General features: G+C 41.7%; 1 protein-coding gene and 1 long non-coding RNA gene across 5 annotated transcripts in view; both read left to right on the top strand.

The window, feature by feature from the left end:
• APP (amyloid beta precursor protein) overlaps positions 1-25,967 on the top strand; it is a 357,591-nt gene that overhangs the window by 117,246 nt on the left and 214,378 nt on the right. For all 4 annotated transcript variants that reach the window (XM_019528781.1, XM_019528780.1, XM_019528779.1 and 1 more), the window contains one exon: positions 16,596-16,725. In XM_019528781.1, the coding sequence (XP_019384326.1) occupies positions 16,596-16,725 (130 nt within the window). The remainder of the gene's footprint in view (positions 1-16,595; positions 16,726-25,967) is intronic.
• The window catches only part of LOC109305732, a 20,015-nt gene continuing 16,043 nt past the window's right edge, over positions 21,996-25,967 (top strand). Inside the window, exons 1-3 of the long non-coding RNA XR_002099688.1 lie at positions 21,996-22,162; positions 23,680-23,683; positions 25,770-25,788. This is a non-coding gene — a long non-coding RNA (uncharacterized LOC109305732). The remainder of the gene's footprint in view (positions 22,163-23,679; positions 23,684-25,769; positions 25,789-25,967) is intronic.

Genomic DNA, 25,967 nt, shown 5'->3' with positions numbered 1-25,967 from the left:
ACAAAGGAGATGATATTACTGTTCACAGAGGATATTTATGTATTTGAGTTGGAAACAGAGAATATTTTGTGTTTTCATTAGGGGTTGCTGGTATTTGCTTAGCTTTTGTCAGTGTGGCAATCCCTACATTTCTGCCAGAGGATCAGATTAATCTCTTCTACCCTTTTCTCTTGGTCAACTTCTTATTGAATCTTTTCACTGCGATGGCAGAATTGTAGGATTTTAGAGGACTACAGCATGAAGTTTAACATGACGAGTAGAAAATGTGAGGCAGAGGGCTGTGGGATACATCATTAGTGTTGTAACTGTTGATAAGGAACCGACTAGTTTGCAAGGCAGTTTGATCTTTGTGGGGGTTTAAACCTGTTCAGATAGCAGGAGGATGAGGCAGATTATCCCTTTACATCAAGGTCTGCCTTTGTCGTTTGTCTTTTTAGGAACAACTATGAAGTGACATGGAGGAAATGAATCCCGAGGATGATATAAGTAGTGAATCACATGTATGGAACGTGTATAGTGTCCCATGAATAAACATTTTTACTAGTCTTGGTTTTACCTACATTTACTTTTGTAGGAAAGAGTACATGTATGTGTTTTGGAGGAAGAGAGAGAACATTGAGGGGAAGCGGTTGACTTTGGTCAGGTATGATGTAGAATAGTCGAATGGGTACATTTGACAAAGTCACATGCTGTAACATGGACTCGTATAGAAATGTTAGTGGTCTGAGAAGGTAAGAAATCTCACTCAATTTGCCTGACAGTGCACTGCCTAGAGAAAAGCAAGGGTTTTATGGAACACTTGCTTAAAAAAAATCACTTTTATAAAACGATAAAACCTGAGTGCTAGCAGTACTAAGCTGGAGGTGGTGTGTTCCGTTTGATTCAGCAGTGGGGAGAGCTCAGTGCACACTCAACTTTTTTATTTGTTTTTGTTTTACTGCATGTAAGTTTGCAAAAAAAAAAAAAACCCCCCCAGCAAAAAACCAGCACGCTCGCCATGTTAATACCTTCTCTGGGGTGAAGAGAGCACATAAGGCTCTGAGGTATGTGTGGTGGTTTTGTCTGTCTGCCTATCTGCACGTTATGATGTTATTGCCATGTCAGAATGTTGTGGATGCCCTTCAAAGATCCATGAATTTGAAGGCCAGACGCATTTATTATGCTTGCCTTGTCTGTGTAGCACTGGCGTCATCTTTATACATCAGTTTTTTAAAACTATAGACTCTGTTCTCTTCTTAGGGCTGGGAGACATTGTCAGGGGTATGGCAGCTCAATGTCCCAAGTTTTCTATGTATGAGGCATAATCTTAAAAAAAAGAGGTTGCACTGTACATCTTTCTGTGCTTTCCCAGATGAAGTGATAAATAATATTGTTGGTTTTTTCTGCGTTTTGGTGGTGCTAGAGCTCAAATCCCAAGAGGTAATTTGATCCAGACTGGGGACAGAGAAGTGAACCAGTTAACCTCTCAAGGTCCTTTCCAGTTGTTTGTTCTATGATTGATGAAAAGATTGGCATCATAAGGTGCCAGATACCATGTGCAAGCACATGAGTGGATGTGATTCTAAATAAATGTAAGTTTTAATATGTAATTAAACTCAACTCTCTCAAACAGTAGGAGATCTGAGAGGTGGGAATAAGTTCTCATGCTTACACTGTCAGCCTGTGCAACCAACTGAATGCTTCTGAATCCTGGCAATATCTATTTTTCTTTTATCTATTTTCAGCTGTGCAACAGCGTAATACAAAATATACTTCGTAAGTCTGAACATGGGCCAAAACCCTACTGGTGTGGTATTAAATTAGCCCTTGTCACATGAACCCATCCATACTACAAATGTAAAATTTCCTGTATATCACAAACATCTTTCCTCCAAAATCACCCCTGCAAAATTGGGGTGAAGCAGGGAAGGTGGGGTTTTTTCCTTCTTCTCTGTCATAAAAGCATGCAGACACTGTGCTGTAATACTGTCAAGGTGGCTCACAATTCTCTCTGGCTGCAGCAGCACAAGGAGCAAAGTGCTATGTTAACCTTCTCGCAACCATAGCTATTGGCTGAGCACTGTAGCTTCTTAAAAAGGCTTGCAGTGGAGAAATGCCACTTTGTCCTTGTAAGTGTCTAGGATGGGGCGGGCAATTATTTCGGGCCGAGGGCTGCTTACCCAGTTTTAGCAGGTTGTTGAGGGCTGTGTGGGTAGCCCTGCCCCTTGGCAGGTGCCCCGCCCCCTGGTAACCATCCTGAGACTGGTGTCCCAATGTCTTGGGACCAGCGTTTCAGGGCCAGCACCGGTGGGACCCAAAATGAGGTGCAAGCTGGCAGGGGTCTGGGGAGCTGGGCTGGGCTGCACCAGCAGGGAGATGGGGGAGCTGGCCTTGCTCCATAGAGCCCCTGCCAGTTGGGATCCCATACTCCTGCCACCCTACTCTGGGCCCTGCTGGCACTGGCCCTGGGACACCGGTGCAGGCCTCATGCTCCCCCTGGCTCCCCGCCCACTCGCTCCCAGTGCCCCCAGCCCCGCAGTACAGGCAGGGGGCAGCACACAGCCCCGACCTCCTGCTTGCCGGCAGGGAAGAAGCTGGTGCTGAGCGTGGGGAAAAGCAGCCCCTCGTCCACCTAGTGACCGGTGCTCTCTGTTGCAGCCGCTTGCAGGCACAGACAGCCCCAGGCTGGCAGTGGGGCCAGGTTGTAAGGTGGTGTTGAGCGCGGGCGGGGGTGAGGAATCAGTCCCTCTCCGTCTCATGCCCAGTGCCCTGCACTGCAGCTGCTCGTAGCCAGCCTCAGGCTGCCTGTGCCTGTGAGCAGCTGCAACAGGAAGCACCGGCCACTTCGTGGGCAACGGGTCACTTTCCTCCCCGCTGGGAAGGAACAGTGGGCTGTGAGCAGCTGCAGCATGGGGCACTGGCCACAGGGTGGATGAGGGGCCACTTTTCCCCTCCCTCTATGCTCCTTCCCTGCCTGGGGTCCCCCTGGCCCTTCTCCCTGCCCACTTAGCTGTAGTTCTGGTGCAAGGCAGCCACGTGGTCCCAGGCCAGAAGTCTCTGCTGGGGCTTCTGGCTGTGGGGGGTGGGGCTGGGTGGGCCCTGCTGTTGTGGGAGCCCACCAGGCTTCCCCAGGGTCTTACTGCCCTTTGTTCCTGTCACTTTTTACAGGAACCAAGAGCAGATAAATATTAATTTTCTACCTTTTTTTTAGGGGCCCCATGGCCCAGATCGAATGGCCTCATGGTCTGGACCTGGCCCGCAGGCCATATTTTGCTTACCCCTGGTCAAAGATCTAGCCTTGTTGTTCTCCTGCTATACTAGGAAGTTTCTGTTGCCTCATCCAGACTGCCTACTGGAATGCCACATTTTGTGGACACTTTGTGTTTCCAGGAGGACCTGTTCTGTGTCGTGCTGTCAGCCATGATTGGAAAATCTGTCTTTCTACATTTTTGCCTTTCAAAAAACAAAGGGAGTGCCTTATTTGGAGGAGGGAGGGAGGGGGAGAGTGTCTGTACGCAAATGCATATATTTCATATATTTCATAGACATTAGGGCTGGAAGGGATCTCGGAAGATCGAGTCCAGCCCCCATATGTTTGTACATACATGCATATACACATGCATATGTGTGTACATACATGCGTGCACACACATTGGTTTATGATAATGATGTCTCTAGGGCCTAACCAAGTAGTATGATAGAAAGAAAATGACCTCTTTACCCCCTCTTTGTGCTATTAAGTCACCAGCTTGCTAGACTGAAATGTAGCTTAGTCATCCTTATAAAAATATCCTCACAAGAGGATCTTTAAGAGCACCAGTTTCCTTAGTCACCCATATTCCTAAACTTTTCATATTGCATGCACAGATTCCTTTTGAAATGTGCTCCAACAGTTACCTGGCAGATATTTCATTTATGTGATTAAAAGACTTCTCTTATTCTATTTGAAGCTTGAAGATATGGTCTTACTTATTGTATGTCCATTACATTTTTCACAGCTCTTAAAAATCTATTCTCTTAAGACTTCAATGCAACCTAGATATTTTAATGAGTGATGTATATTAAAAGTATGAAGTGTTATCTGTCATGCCTTAGGAGAAATTTGACTGTTCATATCCAGCAAAGATTTCAAACTTGGCTGGCTGTCAGCAGTATGTGAGTGTTTCAGTTTTGGTGCTATGACATTTATTTTTTCAAATGTTTTGAAATGAAATATTGTTACACGTGATTGCAAATTGCATTTCTCTGAATTCTTCTTTATCTAATGTGGACTCATTTGCCAGACATTATTTTATTCATCCGGATGTGTTCACTCTCGCTCTCTCTCCCCCCTTCCCAAGTATGGATCAGTTTGTGTCGCTCTAGGCCGTCAACACATTCACATGAGTCTATGATACAGTTGAGCTGAATTTTATCTGACATAGTGAGCGTGTGGCTCACAAAAGCTTAAGTTAATCTGTGGGTGTCAGGGTGACACAGGGCCGGTCTGCAGGCTGAACTTGACCCACAGACTAGCCCTGTATTCTGGATACAGCACGTGTCCTGGAGCAGCTGGAGTGGGCACTACATGTGGCCAGGTTCTGCTCCACAGGACTGTGGTGCATAGTTCAAGCATGCTATGACCTGAGGTGGTGCTGTACACAGCTCTGCTGCTCTGAGCTTTGGCAAGTGTCTCATGCAATGCAAAGGGCTGTCTAGTACACTTCACATGCTGCCAATAGGTCACTCTGAGACCCAGAGACAGCAACCAGAGCTGGATGATACAGCTTCACAGGCTGAATTTGGTGCTTGGGCTGTATCTTTGACACCCCTGAGTTAGTCTGTAAGGTACAACTCTACCCTACCTTCTGCTTTGCTGAATGAAGCAGGATTAAAATATGGAACAATTTTACTATTATTTGTATTGCTACAGAATCATGCAGACATGTTTAAATCTAATTGTTGATGTTGGTATCCTCCGATACAGATAAAATTGTTACATCTGTTCAGACCCTCTTGCCTACTAAGATGGTTTGGGTCCTTTTTCTTCAAACCTGTAAAAAATAAAGGATTGTCATTATTTGTCTTCAAGTTTGACTTAGAGCCCCCAAACAGAAATCAAGATCATCAAGTTGGGTGCTTTTAAATTCAGAATAATATCACACTGTCATGAATTTAGTATCTGATTTTAAAATCAAGGTCTAGCAGGTGGGCTTTAAATGTAAGAATGTGTATGTATTTCAGAACGCTACGTCATTTCAAGTAGGGCAGACAGAATTTTCCCATTTTCTGCTTGCCATCAATCTCTGATCAGAGCATTAGCTGGCAATGCATTCAGAGTGAGACTGAGAATCCTTATGAGGAGAAAAAAATACTGTTAAGTGCTTCAGCGTAAACTGGCAGTTGATTAAGTATGTAAATTTTGTTTGAAATTAAAATACGATTTGGCTATTCCTATTGCCACGGTTCAGTTCTATTTTAAATTATAGGTGAGGATGTACACTAGTTCCTAATTGCATTTTAATGCAGTTCATCTAACTTAGGTTACCGTTATGAAATAGCACTCTCCTACAATTCAGCTAAAGATGTTCAAGGGTTGCAGAAGCACTGCAGAAGTATTATCCTAGGTATATCTGGAAGTTTAGTTCCATTCAGTTGCTTGTTCATATCCCAGTAGTGAAACTACTGTGAACATTTGCTGTTGGAAAATTGTTTTGCTTTTTTAATATTGGGACCCTGCTTCTGGGAGGTACGAATATAATATTTAATTTCTTCAGAGGGAGAAAATTGGGTCATATATAAAATATTGTTAACTTGCAGTACAAGTATGCTCACATTGCATATTGGTTTTTTGTTTTTTTGTTTTTTAGGAGAACTAAGAAGTACTAATTTACAACTTTGGGTTACTAGTACCGATTCATTTTAATTGGTTAATAAAAAATGCAGAGTAAACTAAATAATTATGTTGGATTCTTAATAGTTTATATAACTTGTAATAATGTTAAGCATAGTGGAGGGGAACAGTAAACATGATGCTAGAAACAGTATTGTGAAATGAGCAGATTCTGAATTAAAACGTGGATACTGCTGAACTCCTTGACAGTGGAAGTCCTACCCTTTGTGGCTGAATAGTTGCTTGGTACTTGAAGCACTTAAATAAACTTGTCTGATATAATTTTGCTTATAATATCTTTTATGTTTATTCTAGCATGTATATGGAACACTTTGGGCTTTATCAAGAATGTATAGAGTAGGATCTTATTAGCTAGCCTTAACAGATTTTAGTGTGATTAAATTAGGCTGTCTCTTGTTTTTTGGATTTACTATGTTGACCTGAATCCAAGACAACCCTGAATTTAAGATAACCTCCAAATAATTTGATTCTGTACATGGCAAATTTTATACATTAGTTTTAATCTTCCATGTAGAGACTCTAATTATTGGAGGGTCATTTTAAATACATACCCCCACTCCTGGCACAGCTTGATAGGCTGCAGGAGGCAGGTGGTAGGAGAAGCAGTAGGGGAGCAGGCAGTGAGGGAGGCAATGGGGGGTCAGTGGTGAGGGAGCTGAGCACCTTGCCTTATGCCTGCCACTGGCTTGCACCAATTGTTGCCTGCCCCCCTGCTGCCTGTCTCCCTCCTCCCATTTGCCCCCCTTACCTGTAACCCCCCTGCAACCCCAGCCTCCTCACCCACTCATTGCCTCTCTCCCTTTGTCCCTGTCACTTCTGCCTCCTGCCTGCCCAGCCACTTATACTTGCTCCAGCTGCAGCAAGTTATGGCTCTGCTCCAGCCTGGAATGCAGAGCATGTGCTTGCTGTATTCCAGCTTGGCCTGGTGGCAGCTGCAGCTGTGATGCTGAAGTTGGGGCTGGAGGGAATAGCAATGGTAAGGGTCGGGGGGGGCATAAAGGAAGCAGAGGCTATGGGTTGGAGATGTGGAAGAGGCTGCAGGGAGGGGTAGGAGGCAGGCAGGGGCAGGGGTGGTGCTGGGGCCACAGATACTGTCTGTCCCATGTCCCTCCCATCATTTCATACTCAAATCCAAGATTAGTGTTTTTCTCTCCCACGTTAAATGGAGTGGGGGGGCTCATCTTGGATTCAGATAAATGTAGTTGATCCATTAGAGTAAGAGATTGTTAGATCAGGATGGACTGCTATGATGATCTAGTTCAGGGATGGTAAATTTGTGGCAAAGGCATTTTCTGTGTGACATGGCAGATCATGGAGGAGGCAGGCAACACAGTGGCAGATCAGGTAGAAAGGGAATCAGAGCAGTATTGGGCAGGGTTTTAGACTAATCTGTGGCACATCTGCCAAAAGTTTGCCTCCCCCCATCTAGTTTAATTACTTGCAAAACGTTTTCCTTAGGAATTGCATGAATTTATCCCTGACTGCAGTTTGATTGTCCTACTCAATATTCACCCATTCAAGGAATCATATTATCTTCTTTTGACCACAGCAAAACAGTCTGAAGTAATGGTCAACTGTGTATCCATCATGAACCTGAACATATTTTCTTTCTTTTTTCCCCACCCAGTCATTTAACCCAAGATGGACTCCCCCATCCTACTTATCCAGCCTTCATTCTGAGTTGTATGACTGAACATTTGGCCAAGTGAAAATGCCTGTTGTTTGGTTGTTAGTAGGTAATCCAGATTGCTCTCTGTCGAGAGTTGGCAACCTGTGGCCCACAGGCCTGATTCAGCCTGCCAAGCAATTTATCCAGTCCATGAAGCCCAAATATTGACAGCATGTTGGCAACAGGGATGATTCTGCATTGTCTAGTGATGGGTGGCTCTCGCATCCAGCAGCATTTGGTGCCAGGGAGAACTGGCAGAATGGTGGTCAGGTTGCTTTTGAATTGAACTACATTATTGCAGCCCACTACCCCGTCAAGGTTGCTGATCCTTGCTTTATGTCAGTGACCATTCCTTTTCATTTACTATGTTCCCAATCTTTGTATGAGTAATTTTATGATTTTTTTAGGTCATTGATTGAAGATAATTAAGTAACGTGCTTTGTTTAATGCTACCCACTCATTTAGAGTACTGTAGCATTAAGAAAGGATTAGAAAGTTGGGACCCAAAATGTACTTGTAGGTCTTGAGTGTGCAGAGCTAGTGAGGATTTTCTCTATTTTTTTCTTCCTTTTACCAATATTTAGTTTTGGTTTGCTTTGGAAATAGAAATTTTCTACCATGAGCTAAACAAGTTTCTTATTAAGTGTTTTTAAAAATGAAAACCTGAAAGAACTAGAAAATTTTCAGGGGGAAATGTTAAAATGAGTTGTGTTCCTGGAGGATTCTCCAGAGCTCCAGAGAATTACTTTTTCTTGTGTACAAAACAGGCATGTATTTATTCCTTTTATGGCACTGATCCTTTGAAATTGGTGGAACAACCAGTAGCAGAGTTAGCTATATATTCCAAGTGTTTGTGGAATTAGATTCTGCATAGGCAAATGGTATCAGGGTTGTGTAAGTTAGCTAAACTTAACTGGATTGACATTGCAGTAAATTCAATGCAGTCTGAAGTAAAATTTCATTAATTTGGATCTATAAAGGCAAACTTCATAATGGACTGATCTTGTTAGTCAGACAATTTACTTTAATTGATAGTCTCATATCTTGATTCATACTTACAAACTTTAAAATATTTTGTCCTTTACTTCCTCACTAGGCTTTTTTCTGTAGTACATGTAAGTGCTAATTTTCTGCACAGTGATTTATAAGGTTAACAATTTAAGAGTCTTCTGTCATAATCTTCTAAAGCTATCTATTTTGATCATCTAGAAGAAACTCAGCAGGGCACCTCATTTCCCTATGTCATGGGTAGGTAGCACATCAGTTCAGAACAGATAGATTTTATAAGTTGTGAGATATAGAAAATCATAAGTTACTGGAGCCACTATTTCTGCTTGTGCACCTTAGCAATACTTTTTGAATAACTAGTGAAGTTCAAAGCCTGGTTCTGCTTCTGAAGGTGTCCAAAAGCTTTATTTATGTGAGCATTCAAAAGATCTCAGGAAACTTATAATTAATGGAAAATAAAAGAGAAGGCTCCTTTATTTTTGTGCTTCTTTGTTGTTAAATGGTATTTGTTGGAAGTAGACAAGTCCTGCTATTTGTTCCAGTAAAAAGATTTTATTTACAGCTCAAGGTAATTTCTAGGTGAAATTAGTTTAAACAAAAAATCATATTTTTTTTCTTTTTGCTTGGCCTTGTGGGTTGATACTGTCGCGTCCGATGACCGGTGTACCCTTGACCTGCGAGCCTGGGTCGGCACGACCGGCTGGACGTGGGTGGGGTAGGTAGTCGGACAGGTGGGTAATAGCGGTGGATTGGAGTCAGGAGATTTTAAAGCATATTGGTTATACAAAAAGTTTATTTTACTTACACCACAGGAGATTGCAGTGTAGGAGGAAAGTTGTGGTCGCGCGGTGTAGAAAGAGAAGTTGATTTATTTAGCTCAGCATGCAGATATTTTTGTTGCACAGATTACAAACTGCATGGTCCAGATTTTAAGCAAAGCATACAGGTAACTTTGGTCTGAAGACTTTCGTGAGCTCTTGATAAGAACGGACGAGCCGGCAAAAACGAATACATCTGAAAACTTTTACCGTCGGTGGGGAGAGGTCAGTGACTGGCCAAATTGCTGACTTAACCTCTAGGGCGTGTACAGAATTCTCCGCTGAAGGCGGAAATCTTTCCAAAGTTATAGCTTGCAGGGTGGCCTATTACAACACGCCAGGCATGAATAATTACAGGACTGCCAATCATGACTGTGAACAGACTGTGTGTTTCTTACTTCTGCTTAGGTTTCATGCGAGATTGACTGCGCATGTGTTTTACATTTAAGTGGGGGGGGGGTTGGATACGAAACTATAAAGACAAAATATGTTATGTTAGCCTTTGACCTTTTTGCCATCGGCATCTGAAATCAAAGATTTTTCTTTGACAGATGCCACCTTTTTTTAGGTGTCACTCATACAAACCTCAGTTCAGAAAAGCACATCACTAGGTGTTTAATTTTAAGCATGTTAAAACTCTGAGGAGGAATGCTTTTCTTTATCAGGGCCTTGAAGCTTGTATACAATTTTGTGAGCGATAGCTGGTATTTTCTTTTTACATGTACCAACTAAGGTGCTTCAAAACTTGAAATGTAGACGCTATTTAACAAAAAATAGAATATTTACTCTGCGTGTGTGTGTGTGTGTGTGTGTGTGTGTGTGTGTCTGAGAGACAGTGACATAGTGAGCTGTGTTAGAAAAAGTGGCAGTGAGAATATTTCAGTTACGTTGCATCATGTCTTAGGTTTGTCAGCTAAGATAGTGCTAATGATGGCATCTAATGTTACATAATGCCTGGATCTTAATGGTGCTATTTAAATTGCTCTGGATATTTTAATATGAGTGGTAGTTTTGCAGTGATCTAAATCCAGTCTAGTGTGCACTGTGAATCTATCCTTGTTGTGTGTCAGGACCCAGGGGTGAGGCACAACCACTGTGTTCATGCTTAACAGTGTTTATTAAACAGTGGATTCACTATGATCATGAAGTCCTAATATCTTTTGGTGCTGCTCTGACAGAGATAAGGAACATGAGCAGGTGTGTGGACAGGCTGTGCTTAGAGTGGGAGACTTCAGATTTAAGAGGAAAGAGGCAGATTTTTTTACTTCATTCGCAATCCCGCTGTTGCGGTACAAAATCAGTATTACACTGCAAATACACCAGGATTTCTTTCTGCAGTTATTAAACATGTGGATACAGTGAATCTAAAAATGTGCCACTTACCTTGATTCATCAGCACTGTAAGTGGTGAACCCTTAGCTTATCCATTTCTTTAGGGAACAGAGGAAAGGAAATGGAACAATATATTATCTTCCAAAGATGGCAAGCTAGGTATAAACTCCACTAGAGTCTTAAATGTCTGGACCATTTCTGTTTGTGTTATTTGATGTAAACAGTGGCCCTGGGTTGAAGGAGAGGGAACCTCCTGCCTTCTCACACTTCCCTGCAAACCCTACTACCGCTTTTGACTGTTCAAAGGAATGAAACCAATCTGATATAAAAACAAGAACATTTTGTGTAATGTTTGAAGTTCAAGAGTTCTTCTGTGGAGCCAGTGCAGTCATTGATTTTTCTCTCTGCTTCTTTTATGAATAATTATTGAAGTATCATAACTCATATTGTCCACATTGGAGTTGCTTGCTTTTCATGTTCTGGAGTTTAGTGTCTCCTTTTAACCCTGATGTTCAAATGAAGCAGCATGCTGAGGGCAATACAACACATTTACTACAGGATAATTTACCATGGAATTTATAGTGTATTTTATGAGAAGTGGGTACACAAGCTGGCTGCCTGCTCTATAGGCAGTAGTACAGCACATGGCCACTAGTGAGATAGATGGCTATTTACACTGAACAAATTGTAGAATCATAGAAAATTAGAGCTGGAAGGGACCTCAGGAAGCCATCTAGTCCAACCCCCTGCTCAAAGCAGGACCACCCCAACGAGATCATCCCAGCCTAGGCTTTGTCTAGCTGGGTCTTAAAAACCTCCCAGGATGCAAATTCCACAACCTGTCTGGCTAACCTGTTCCAGTGCTTTAACAGTCTTCCTAGTGAGAGAGTTTTTCTTAATATCTAACCTAAACTTCTCTTGCTGCTACTGGAGACCACTGCTCCTTGTTCTGTCATCTGCCATCACTGAGAGCAGTCTAACTCCATCTTCTTTGTAACCACCCCTCAGCTAGTTGAAGGCTATTATTAAATCCCCTCTGTTTTCTCTTCCTCAGACTAAGTAAACCCAGTTCTCTTAGCCTCTCCTCAGAAGTCATGTGCCCCAGCCCACTAGCCATTCTCATTGCCCTCCTCTGGACACTCCAATTGTGTCTATATCCTTTCTATAATGGGGGGCCCAAAACTGAACACAGTACTCCAGATGTGGCCTCACCAGTGCAGAATAGAGGGGAAAAATCACTTCCCTCACTCTGCTGGCAGTGCTCTTATTAAGGCAGCCCAGTATGCTGTTAACATTTGCAACAAGGACACACTGTTGGCTTATATTCAGCTTATTGTCCACTGTACCTCCCAGGTCCTTATCTGCAGAGCTACTGATTAGCCAGTTGATCTCCAACCTGTATTGGTGCATGGGATTGTTCTATCCTAAGTGCAGGACATTGCACTTGTCCTTATTGATCTTCATGAGATTTCTTTTGGTCCAGTCCTCCAATTTGTTGAGGTCTCTCTGAATCCTAGCTCTATCCTCCAGCATATCTATTTTTCCACCTCCCTCCCCCGCCAGGTTGGTGTCATCCACAGACTTGCTGAGGGCACACTCTGTCTCATCTTCCAGGTGGTTAGGTCATTGATTGAAGATAATTAAGTAACGTGCTTTGCTGAATGCTACCCACTCATTTAGAGTACTGTAGCATTAAGAAAGCATTAGAAAGTTGGGACCCAAAATGTACTTGTAGGTCTTGAGTGTACAGAGCTAGTGAGGATTTTCTCTATTTTTTTTATTTCCTTTTACCAATATTTAGTTTTGGTTTGCTTTGGAAATAGAAATTTTCTACCATGAGCTTTTTTTATTTATATTGAATAAAATCAGCCCCAGGACTGACACCTGGGGCACTCCAGTAGCTACTGGCTGCCAGCTGGACATTGAGGCATTAATCATTATCCTTTGAGTGTGACGATCCAGCTAGTTTTCTGTCCATCTTATAGTCCATCATCCAACCCGTACTTCTTAGTTTGCTTGTGAAAACATTGTGGGAGATCATATGAAAAGCCTTGCTAAAGTCAAAGTATATCGTGTCCACTGTTCTCACTGTATCCACAGAGCCAGTCATGTCATCACAGAAAGCAATCAGGTTGGTCAGGCATGACTTTTCCGTGGTGAATCCATGCTGACTGTTCCTAATCACCATCTTCTCCTTCAAATGCTTAAAAATGGATTGCTTGATATTTCCAGGGATTGAGGTCAGGCTGACTGGTCTGTAGTTCTCTGGATCCTCCTTGTTTCCTTTTCTTAAAGATGGGCATTATATTTGCTCTTTTCCAATTGTCCAGGACCTCTTCCGATCACCATGAGTTTTCAAAGATCATGGTCAGCAGCTCTGCAATCACATCAGCCAACTCCCACATCAGTGTTGGGTACATCATGTTTGGCCCTGTGGACTTGTACACATCAAGCTTTTTTAAATAGTCTGTAATCTGTTATTTTGTCCCTGGCAAGCTGCTCATTTCCTCACCAAACTGTGCTGCCAAATGCAGTAGTCTTGAGCTGACCTTGCTTGTTAAGACCGAGGTAAAAAAGGCATTGAGTACTTCATCCTTTTCCCACATCATTTGTCACTAGGTTGCCTCCCCTGTTCTGTAAGAGGCCCCACACTTTCCCTGATCTTCCACTTGTTGCTGACATCCTTGTAGAAACCCTTCATGTTACCCTTCATGCCCCTTCCTAGTTGCAGCTCCAGTTGTTCTCTGGCCTTCCTGATTTCATCCCTGCATGCCCAGCAACACTATTATACTCCTCCCTAGTCATTTGTCCAAGCTTCCACAACAAGCTTCCTTTTTGTGTTTTAGCTCACTGAAGAGTTCTGTGCTAAGCCAAGCTGGTCTTTTGCCATACTTGCTAGTCTTCCTGCACAAATAGCTACTCTGAAATGAAGCGGAGTAGGGAAGCAAACATGTGATGTTTATTCCCTAGTAAATCACCCGGGTAAAATTACTACATATTTTGTTTGGTCTTTTTACCTTGGAAGAGAGAGTCTTACACCACATTAAGATTGTTCATTGTGCGTCTCCCTCGCTTTTACGGAGTTTCTCGCATAATAAATGCGTCATGTGTCTGCACCCCAAGTATGTAGTAGAAAATCATCCACATTTGCAAGCCCCTTATCTCTTGCTATAGGGACTTGAGAACACAGTGGCAATGGTGTTTGGATGTAAACGGTCATAAATTAAAGTTCAAATGGCTGCGTTTTTGTAGATACTTGCTTATAAAAGCAGGATTGGCTCGGTGGTACTGTTCATCATATTTGTGATATAAGTAGCCAGGGTGGTGTTCACTGGATATGGATATTTGGCTTAATGTGTTGATTTTCTAGCTCTGGGGAATTGGGTAACTATTTCATTGTATAATTGGTCATCTTCCATAGGCAATGTAAAATAACTGCCCTTGATTTACATGTAACAAGCTATTTAAAAGTAATTGTATAATGTGTTTTAATCATAGCGTACAATGTAGCTGTACAATCTTTAATTTAGTCTCTTTTATTGACCATGGGCAGAGAACTGGCTGGTTTCACTAGCTCAGAGCTTATGTTTATACTGCTTCCCATCCTATGCGTACATACTACCCCAAGCCACTTGAATTAAAGTACTGCTAATCAGAAGAGTAAAAAGTGCAAAGATACTTCTGGCCATTGCCATTTCAGTGTAAAGTTTTTTAAAATTTAGCTTCAGTTTAAAATATATATTGTACTTTTTAACTGACTTGCACATTTTTTAATGTTTTAAATCCTTTGCGGTGAATGGGGGTTTCTCTTACTGTGGAACTATGCCTAATACTAAGTGTCTACATTGTATCAGACTACAGATTGTTAAAATTAATTCCCTCTGCTTTGGCAAAGGAAGTATAGGACTTCTACAACAGTCATCTGCCCATTTTTGTCCTTTGGCCTGCTGCTTAACTTGGCTCAGTTTCAGTCTAGCTTCCTCTGGTTTCTGGTGTATTGTCCTTCGCTAGGCCATTTTTGGTCTTCTGGAGGGTTCCACTGTAGGGCTTGTCCCAGCTCATTAGTATCTGGCCAACACATTTCCATTTTCTTTAATAGGAATTTAGATGAGTCTGCCTTGTATTCTTCTTTGCACCTTCTCCCTTACTATTTTTTCCATCCACTTAATTTCTAAAACCTGGTACTGATGTCAGTTCAAAAAGTCTTTCAATCCATTATCTTTAAGTAAACCAACACTGTATTTGTGTTAGAGGTCAGGTGTTTGACTTTCACGCTAGTTTCAAGAGAGTAAACGCTTAATAAGAGTATGTAATAGACATTTCTTTTAGACCAGTGGTATTTGGCCAGGGTACCAGGGCACCCTGAGGTGCCATGAGATCCTTCTAAGAGTGCTGCTCATGTTTGGTGGCAAACGCACAAGACACAAGATGAATGCAAATTTTTCAAATAGAAATTCATAGTGTTAAAAATTTCTGACTTATTGTAGAGCACTTGCAACAGAAGAATTACTCTATTATTTTTCCGTAGTAAAAAATGAGTGAAAAAATAATAGCTGGCATTTTCTGAGAAGTGCCACGAGTCTTATGAGGAGTTTCATAGTTTCATAGTGTCTAGGGTCAGAAGGAGAAACTATGAAACTGTGTGTTAGAAGTGTCTCAATTCTAAAAAGTTTGAGAGCCACTGATTTAGAACCATTAAAACTTCATGCCTCTGACAAAAGGGGGTTCCTTGTTCTTTGTCTTTGTTTTAAGGTGAATTCTGTTTCACAATATTGAGCTTCCAGTTGCTGAAAAACACTGAAACAAGTAGTCCTTTATCATAAACGGACAGAATTCTAAGGGCTAAGAACTATGTTCTTGTTAAGTGTCTTCATACACAACTCTTAGTGTGTTGGAAATTGGTTGGTATGGTTGCAAATAAAAGTAAAGGGAAATAAATATCATGATGAGCTCCATGTTAGGACTGGTTTAACAGATACTTTTTTGAAAACAGCATGAGAGATGAGCTCTTGCCTCCCTCCAGAGAAAGGGATGGAGAAACTGATGGTTACTGTGAGGTTAGTGAACTGTTACATACAGGTTGTTAATGGCTAAGAACTGATCTCTGACAGAGGAGAGCACGGTCAAAACTGATAATGGGAAAGATGTTGAGGGGCAGGGAGTGAGGATGGTGGTATGTGAATGGAAGAAGAGATGAAATCACAGCTATGGGTGAATTGAAATTATCAATGGCGTAACTTTGCAGTTTTTTTTCAGGGATTATCACAGTGTGATTGTGAGTACATGTAGCATTTGGAAAAGATGAGCAATTTTAAGGAAGTCAGAAATATGGGCAAGTGGTTCAGCAAATTATTAGGGTGAGAGAAGATGTGGACTGTAAAGGGAAATTCAGATTTGACAGTCTTAATGCAAAAAGTGGCCAGGGAAAGGAATGCTCTGAGTTTAGGATGACTTCACTGAAAAAGATGAAGGACTGGTCCAAGTTCTTCATTAAGGTTGCCAAACTGGATGCATTAGACTGTTAAAGTAGCAGGAGTTCCTTTTGGTGGTGTTCATCTGCAAGAGTAACAAGTGAATGATTCACTTAATTCTTGTGTAGGTAGAGTTGAGAGAGGCATTTAAAGCCTTAATGAAAAGGAAAAGCCAGCTGTCACCAGTTTAGCAGATAGATAAATTTGGTTTTTAATAATACCTGGTTCCTCCTTAGATGAATGGAGACAGTGAAAATTCATAACATAAAATATTACAAAGTAAAGATGTCTGTGTAGTATACAACAAAAGGGGAAGGCATGCATGTGAACATCACTGGTGCCTATTACAAATACCTGTAATAATATTAAATGGCCCAGTAAGCGTGCCTTAAACTGCATTTGTTTTCTTTGTGTTTGAACATTAGGTTTATCCTGAACTGCAAATTACCAATGTGGTTGAAGCCAACCAGCCTGTGACAATCCAGAACTGGTGCAAAAGGGGACGGAAGCAGTGCAAGAGTCAGCCTCATATCGTGGTTCCCTACAGGTGCTTGGGTGAGTGATGTCCATTTTTACATCTGCAGTTCTTTTCTCTCTACATGGTTTATTTAAAGCTGTCTCTTTTCTTTAGATAAGGATTGAGGGTGTGTTTTCTCAGGAAGGGTCAGCTTTTACTGTGGGTTTGAATGGAACTAGCTGTAATGGGTTCGTTCTCCTTTTTGGGTGCAAATGGAATGCCTCCATATTATAAACAGTTTGGTATTATCAGACACTGGTGAACATTAAGCTTTTTTTCTTTTGCTTCAGGCTTTGTATTTTCTGTATTTTTCTTACTAGTTTTGGCTCTACAGAAGTGAAACATCTATGTTAAGTAAATTTCAATTTCAAATAAATTCAGGTACCTGGCAGTGGTGAGGGTTGTGGATGGATCCATTGTTGTCTGTATGGTTTAGATTAAAAATACTGTAATGCCTCAGTTGAAAGCTACTTGAATTCAGTACTTTTTTATAGCACACAGGAGACTGTAAAATGCCAGAAATATTTTTTATAAATAAGATTGGGCTATGATTGGAAAGGTCTTGATACAACTGTTATTTACTTGAGACTTTGCTGACAGAAGATCATTATGCTAAGAAACATCTTGGCTATAAAAAAACAAAAGCTGAAGATTAGTATTTAATGGCTTGTTCCAAAAATTAGTGGTGTCTAGGGAGCACAGGGATTTTATTGCTCTCCATGTTGGGCATTGAATGTTGCACAGTTTTTAAGCTGTGCTAGGGAAAATAGTACTCCAAGAATGACTAACATTCAAAAACATCTAAAGACATTTTGAATAGATTACCTTCATGGGAGAAAGAAATGTCTAGAGGGCATAGACTCTTGATAGTGTGTCCTGTTTTTCAGCAAGTGTCCCACCGTACAGATGAAAACATAAACAAGATTAAGGGCCTGTAAAATGAGCACTTGTAGACTAGGATGAGCATCTTATTATAGAATCATAAAACTCATAGATGGAAAAGTACTGCTGGGTCAGCCAGTGGCAGAAGAATTTATTTCATCAAATTTCATGTAAGTGCACTTGCTTTAATTAAAAAAATATGTTGGTGGAGAAGCAGGATAGCAGAGCTGTGAAACCATTTTTTATTATTTATTGTATTGCCATAGCAACTGAAGTCTCCACTCATGATTTGGGACCTGTTGAAGTAAGGGCTATACAATTACATAAGAAGAATTGTTTGCTGCCTTGGATAGTTTATAATATAATTTTAAAGTGTCATACAATGCCAGCCCAAGAAGAAATGGGTATAAATTAGCTGTTAATAAATTTAGTCTGGAAATAAGAGTTATCTAATCAATACGGAAGTTTTGACCTCACAACTCCTATCTGGTTTATGAAAGGGTTTACATGAAAAGGTTGTCTTTGATAGCAAGGACTACTCTGGATGATCCAGAATATCCTTTTAGTTTCACTTTCCTATGAGAAATTAGCCAGAAGAGACTTGGGTATCCAGCTGTCTCATAACATACATTAGAGTAGGACACGGGATGAAATTTTTCAAGGTATTAAAACACTTAACTCTTAGGAAAATCTGGTCCTTAATCTATTATTCTGTATCATAGATAGCTGCTCCCTCCCCTCACCCCCACCCCTTCATTAGAGTTGCATCTAAATAGAACAGGGGTGGGCAAAATATAGCCTGTGGGCAGGATCTGGCCTGCCAGGCAATATTATCAAGTATTCGGGCACCCATCAACTAATAGTACCTCACTCAGCCCATGTACTTTGCTCACACACTGGTGTGCGGAAGGGCCTGGCCAGCAAGCGCACAGCTTCCAGGTGAGGCTGCTGCTGCCACTGCTGCAGCTGCCTGGGGACCTCCTCAGCGTCATTGGTGTCCCACTCACTCCAGGCACCAAGTTGAGAAGTGGAGGGAGGGAGAGGGGGAGCTGCAGCTGGGTGGAAGTGTGGAGCATGGGGCGGGGACTGTGGCAGTGCAGAGCCTGCACCCAGAAAGGTGATGGGAGCATGGAGTTTGGGTGGAGCCTCAACAGCTCACCAAAAGACATGCGTCTCTCCAGCTGAAGTAATGACCTGTTCCTGAATTAGATTATATGAAATGCCATGGCATATAGATAACATAAGGCCTCAGAATGATGTTAAAATTATGCTGTGATTGGGACCAGGGGAATTTTATGTTACATCCCAAACACTGTGCTTCCACCCACTCCAGATGTACATGGCAGTAGACTCAATGTTTGGAATGGGGCATAATATTTTTCTGGTCCCAGTCACAGCACTCCTGAGCTCCCAGCCTGATTAGGTTCATTTGAGACCCAGAAGTATTGGGACCAGGTATGACAATTAGCTGCTTGTCAAACTCAGCCTTGACCGTCCAGAGTCCATTTCAAGATCCAGAGCTGTTTGGGCAGGTATGACGGTCACCTAATTATTAGCCTACCCTTGGGTAATCCAGCTGCATGCTTGGCTTCTAGAAGTCCCAGGGTACAAGGACCCTGGATTCACAGACCCCTCTCCAATTCCAGTGTCCCCATGCCCTGAGACATCATGTATTTATGCTGACCTTTTGTTTATAATAATGCTGTTGGCGGATCTCTTCCCTTTGTCATTATATTTAAAAAGTTCGTATTTTTGGTTGGTTGGTTTTTAAACTCCAGAGTCTGAGAGAATTACCTTGTGATTTGTTACAGTCTTGTCCTCCCAAAGATACAGAGTAGTTGAAATTTAAAAATAAATAGGCTTGATCCATATTTTTTTCTTTTTTCTTTTTAGAAGTGCCATTATGAGAAAAATACTTCAGAATGTTGATAGGTTGAAACCAGTGGGGCTTTAGAGAGACTTCTGAAAACAGTGGTGATGTTCTGGCTCTTTGAGAATCAAGTATAGGAGCCCCACGAAAGCCACAGGAGAACATTGCACAAGGATCATGCCTTCAGAGAGCTCCTTGAAGAGCAGGGGCCTTAATTAAAAGAGCTCTACTTTGGAAGTTTTAAATGCTTCTGCTCTAAGGACCTTTGGGTAATGATAGGAAGACAGTCCTAACTTGCTAAAAGTTTCTCAAAGAACCATTGTAAAAGCTTTCTAATTATATTATCCATGTGAGAAATAGATTCAGTCTACTGAACAAGCCCATAGTTGCTTCTGGCTTGGCATACATCTTACCAAATGGGCGAGTGGGAGGAATATGTCTGCTTCCATGCCAAGACATCTTCACAGTCTATTGGCATGCCTTTAGCCAAGACTTTTTGGGACTTGAGAATGGAGTAGATCATTTTAGCACTTGGCTGTGTTTTTATGCTCTCTTATGAAACTCTTTGTTATGCTAAATGGCAGTTGGGGAGGCTGCTTGTAGCAAAGCAGTCTAGTAATATTGATCAAATTTATTAGATTACATAGCTCTTATTTTCTTTTTCTTCAGTTGATGTGACTAAAACACGTAATCAATATAAAATGGAAATAATGCTAAATCAAAGCCCATTATCCGAGAGAGAGCCTCTTGCTTACTCTGTGACTATTGAAATTTTCTTCGAAGAAAATAAGATTTAACTTAATGAACAAAAAATATTATCCATTTTGTTTGCTTGCTTTTGTAAATCAGTGTCTGGGTGTTAGGTCCGACAGTATTTTAAAAATCACTGACTTCATATAAATGATCTCATTCAGTACATCTAATTTAATGATGTGTCTAGTATATTCCAGTTCATGGACGCATGGGATTATTTTCAGGATTTCCGTTTGCTGAGGGAGGCAAGTTTTTTATGAAAGGGAAACTTGTCAAGGAGCAGTGAGTGAGTTTTTGCTGCCTTATGAGAACACTTGTCTAATCAAAACATTTTCTTTTATTACCTTCCCATTGTTGGAAAGTGGCTTGTTTCAGAGCCTGTTGATTATTATGGTTCAAAGTTTTTTTTCTTGCATCACACACAAAATATGGATTTATATTTACCTAACAGGAAAGCTAGTCAGATTTTAGGTGGCTTTTGAATAATGCCATGGCTGCTTTAGTTTCTGTATTACATAAATAGTATCCATGATGCATCTTTTGGAGATTAAAGGGTTGTATAATGCTGCTTAAGAGGAAGAAATGTAGTGCTTCAATCGCATAGTTATGAGATATAATGCTTCTATGGAGTTCAGAGAAGAATAGTGAGTCACAGATGAGCATAGTCAGTGTCTCTTACTATCTGCCTGTCATTGTGTGCTGATACACACACATTGCACCCCTCAGATGTTAAGAGAGAGGCATAATGATCAGGTAGTCTGACATCCCTCAGCACAAAGCTGTGGCATCAGTTCAAGTTTTGGGGGCTTTGGGTTTGTTTTTTGTTTTTTTTTTGAGCCAGACGTTATCCCCTTATCTGACTGGACCTTATCTTCTTAGAAGGATCTCAAGAATAAAGTGTTGACTCCATTAAAGTCGGTGGCCTTGCAAGTACCAGGGAAAAAAAATCGCCCTGAATTTTCTCCACCTTGAAGCAGTGAGAACTGCAAATAATACTGCCTGGCTTTCTCCCTTACACCTTCTACCCTTGCAGACAGATTGTTTAAATCAGGCTTGTCTAACATATGGCCCATGGGCTGCCATGTGGCCTGTCAAGCCATTTTCTGTGGCCCACGGTGCTGCAACGGGAAATGAAAGTAAAGGCTGTTTACTTTCATTCCCACCCCTTGTCCCTCCCCCAGCCCCTTGGCAGCTTCCTGATGGCTCCTGAAGGGCTGGGGAAGCGACAAGGTTCCCACATGCACTGTGTCAGCTTGACATTGACAATGCCGTGCGGCTCCTCCTTTCCCTCTCATTTGACACCCCTCCCCTCCCTTCCCCATTTCCATGCCAGCTCCTCCCCTCTCCCACATTACAGGGTTTCCATTCCTAGCCCCACCCCTCCTTTCATTTGCATGCCAGCCCTGTTCTGCGCCAGTCCCTGCTGACCGTGTGGGCTGGAGCAGGTTGTATTGCAGCACTTGGGCGGGCACAGGGGGCGCGGATGCCAGCTTGGAGGGATGCTGCGGCTGGGCCTGCAGGAGATGCTGCTGCCGCTGCTACTTTGACTGGGGCGGGAAGCTGGCGCTGCTCCTGACTCCCCACATCCCCCTGTGCCCACAGACATCATGCTAGGGGTGGGGACTCACGGGCCCCAGGGAGGGAGGGACTCCTGCTGCTTGGGCTTGGGCTCGGCCTGCCCTGGGGGAGAGAGAGCAGGGGGGTGTCCCTTCACATCCTTCACCCTCCTGTAGAGTCCCCACATGTTCCCCTGGCTGCTGAACCAGGGTTGCGCAGGTGTGCTGGGAGCATCCTTGAGGCCGCCCAGGTGTCAGGGAGGACACGGCAGGGTCACGTGGCACCCCTTGACCCCTGCGCCCCCAAGCTGCGGCCGGACTGGACAGGCCGTGCGAGCACCCGCTCCTGCCGGACCACTGGGTGATAAAAGGTTCCTGATCCGGCCCCACATTCAAAAAGGTTGGACACCCCTGGTTTACATTATGACTGCTTTTTGTGTTTCTGTGTTGAGTGAAACAGGATAGCACCCTCTTTACCTTCTCTGCAGGGGAGCCTGTATATTGTCAAATATCAAATCCTTGGATAAAAATGAGCTCACTATTCACACAATAGAGATGACATTTTATTTACCATTAACAAAGTCTACTGCAGTGGCCACTGGTTATGTACCCTAGCTTTGAAAAAAATGAGAATTGCTAAAGGCCAAATAATATTAAAGGCAAATTTTTGTCTTTGCCATATCATTTTTCCTTATTAAAATTTGTAATCGGAAATCATAGACTATTACTGTATATTTTTGAATGAATTCTTATACTGCAAGCTGCTAAATTTAGATGCCATATTCAGATAGTATTTGAAATACTAATCTTTATACTTAGAATATTGTTGGTTTGTGATAAAGTCAAAACACATATTTTACTCGATGGCTTGTAAGCATGTAAAATAGATTACGCTGTTCCATAGTGGAAATTTGGAATGACATAAAGAAGAATAACGTAAGTTTTTTTGGTTCTAGTTTTCTAAACAAATTGCTTTGGTTGAAAATATTTATTAACTTGCTGTAATGTTTCTTAAAGCAACTGTTCACTTGATATGACATAAAATTCATGATCTTTTTACTAAAGATTTTCTGTACATGCTAGAAATCTGTAGCTAAATATTTTATACCAAGCATATGCCTGGAATAAAGCATTAAAGTATACATAGGCACAACTTACTGAACTGCTGTAGTTTATCAAGTAATCTGAACTTTTTAAGTGTACAAACATAAATTACCCTTTTCTTATGTTAATTGATCATATTTCCATTATTTTTTTCCTATATTACATCTTAATACCTTTTCCACCCCCCCATGTCCACATTGTACAGGTCGTCACATGCACAGAGACCCTTTTCCAAAAAAATAGATGAACTTTATATTGGGCTTTTCTGTGTACTGCTTGATTAATCAGACAAGATTGAATACTTGTGTCTCAGTTTTCATGCTGCTTGTCTTTTAGGTCTCTGATTCTCATTTGTTTCAGTCTCTACTCTGCCACATGATTGATGTAGACAAGCCGTGTATAATGCTGTTTTCCTTAAATAAAGTATTACAGAGCTTCACTCTACACAACTGCACAGTGCTTAGGTTTCCTTACAGTATTAGCTGATGGTAAAGAGAGAAGTGCAGAAAGAGACAGCAACCTAAATATTTTAGTGTGGAGATAAAAGGTAAAAATGTCCCAGATACAGGGAAAATTGCAACTATTCATTAGAGTAGTTCTGAGGGAGAGGCCCTTTCACCTGATCTGTTGGCTTCCTAAAGGGGCAGTGTCCCTGTTTAACCTTGATAGCTTTAAGTTACTGGTAGGTAAATTGGCAATAGTTCTGCCCAAATAGACTGTTTTCATAAAATGGTCAAGCATTGGAGATGATGAGGGCTCCCTGATGTAGAGCTGCAGAAAAGTCTCTTGAGGCTATGTTTCATATTGTAAATGCTTAAAATTTGTAGGCTTGTGCATCTTCATGAGATTCATGACTTATACTGTTAGTTCAGCATTGACTGACTCATTGGATCTCCAGCATTTTGCAGCCAGTTTCCTCTTCCTTTTTATCATTTCTATTGAATCAATTGCAGCAAACATTTCAGGCTTGAATGCTAGTGGCTGGATTCAAATTGCTTCCCAAGGGACCTACACTTGGGGACTGCAGTGGCTAAATATTAGGCTTCTTTCTCAGGAAGTCTGTTCAGTTTGACCAGTTTAAGCACATAAATTCTTATACAGTCAATGGAGACACTTCAGAGGCACCTGAGGGTGATTCAGGATCTAGTCACTTTACAGAAAGTGGTAGGCACTTCCAAGAGGATTTTAAAAAGCCCTACAGGAAGCTGTGCTGGAGCCCTCTGGGCCCCCTCCCTGCAGACCTGTCAGCCTCTTCTGGACCCCTGGTTCCTAGTTGTTGGCACCAGGGAACATACTCAGAAGCAGGACCTGATCTATGATCACGCAGTTTAAAGCAAGCCACATAATCATAGATTGGGTATCAGGAATATCTATAGACTCACCATTTTTAGCTCAGTTCATTGGCATTAAATGTTTCTCCACGTACTTTTGAGGTTCCAGTGCCTTTCTGTAACCAGTTGGAATTGTGCCATGGAAATTAAGCCCTTCTGAGCATGTGAAGAAGTTGAAATGTAGGCACCTAGGAAAGTTTGTCATCTACAGTGGAATCACCTGCTGAAATCAGGCAACTTATGAATTTTGCGGTTGCTGGCACAGAGCCCATTTAAATTGCTCTGCCTAAGTCCCGTTTATTTGCTAAGAGAACTGGTTTAGATGTGCCCTAAAGACATGAATATAAGACTTTTCAAAGTTCAGCAGAAATGTGCCAAAGTGTTTTGAATGTGAATGGCCTTAAGTTTAAATCGAATCCTATGCGCTTACGGAGGTGCCTTACTGAATTGGAGCCCAAGTTCCTGTCTAGCCTCTGTTGGAGTCCATACATATGTCATGGTCATAACCAGTCAATAAATTGTGATTAACTACTTAAACATAACAATAGAAAAGTCATAATGAAAACACAAAGGTATCAAAACATATTATATAAACATGAGGTAGGTGTACTTTTGATATTGGGTCATCTGACATCTCTAATGTTTTATATCAAGAAAATATTGAAAACCAATTTAAAATAAAGAAATTACTCAGACAGCTTGCCTACAATAGCTATGCATATCTACTCTAGGCTTAAAAGGATTCCTTCCATGTAAATATGGGAAATTGGATATTTTCTATATTTCTGGCATTTCTATTCAAAAGGGAAGCTGAAATTTAAGCATAGCATCTCTGTGCTCCCAAAAGACTATTATAAGTATTCATGGATATATAGGAATACAATTAATATTTTCCTGAACTAAAATAGATTATATTAATATGACTTACCTAAGTACAAGTTGTTGATAGTGTTTGTCAGAACCTCATTATTCAAAGCTGTGACAAAATAAATCACATCTGCTGTTTCTAGAGATGATGATGATATCTTCCAGTGCCTCAGAATAAATTTCATAGGAGCTATGATTTGGGATGTTGGATAGTTGTATGTGTTCTTGCTTTTCTGTTGCACTTGTTCTTATAAATATTAATTATATTAAAATGCTTAAAATGACTTGGACAATTCAAATACTAAAAAATGGGAAACATGTAAAAATTAAGACTGCCTATGTAACTGTGATTTGGCTTCATAGTGCTCTATAGGTTCCCTGCTTTTATTTGGAGAACAGAACAGGCACTGTTCACTTATGGAGGAGCCCTTCAAAATTTTTTGTTAATTGTAAAGATATGTTGCATAGATATCTGTGCCTTTCAAGCCATGGGGTGCATCTAGACAAGCCTTCACGTGCTTCTTGAAGTATCTCAAACCCCTTTGAGGTGCTGCAAGAGGCACATGCAGGAACAAGAAAATGTTTCCTGTGCGGCAAGTTTGTAGCATGGGGGGGAAATTAGACCCCAGGATATCCAGGGGTCAAAAGAACCCATACAGAAAAAAAGCAGGGCAGGGCAGACAGTGCCATGAGGCAACCATAGGCTGAGTCTTCCATAGAGATGCTCTGGCTGCCAGAGTATCTCTATGGATAGCCCTTGCCTTGTGCTGAAGCGTGCCAGCAGCAGGGAGCTGGACCCAGGCTCCATTGCCAGTAAGTAAGGGGTTGGGGGGTCTGGAGGAGTGGGAAGGGGACCATGCAGGGGGACCCCCCACCTGCCCTGCCTGTTCCCCCATCCCCCCCGATCCCTTCCTTGC

The sequence above is a fragment of the Crocodylus porosus genome, unplaced genomic scaffold, assembly GCF_001723895.1.
Source record: "Crocodylus porosus isolate Cpor-Errol unplaced genomic scaffold, CroPor_comp1, whole genome shotgun sequence".
NCBI lineage: Eukaryota > Metazoa > Chordata > Crocodylia > Crocodylidae > Crocodylus > Crocodylus porosus.
This window is presented reverse-complemented; position numbering and strand designations above follow the sequence as displayed.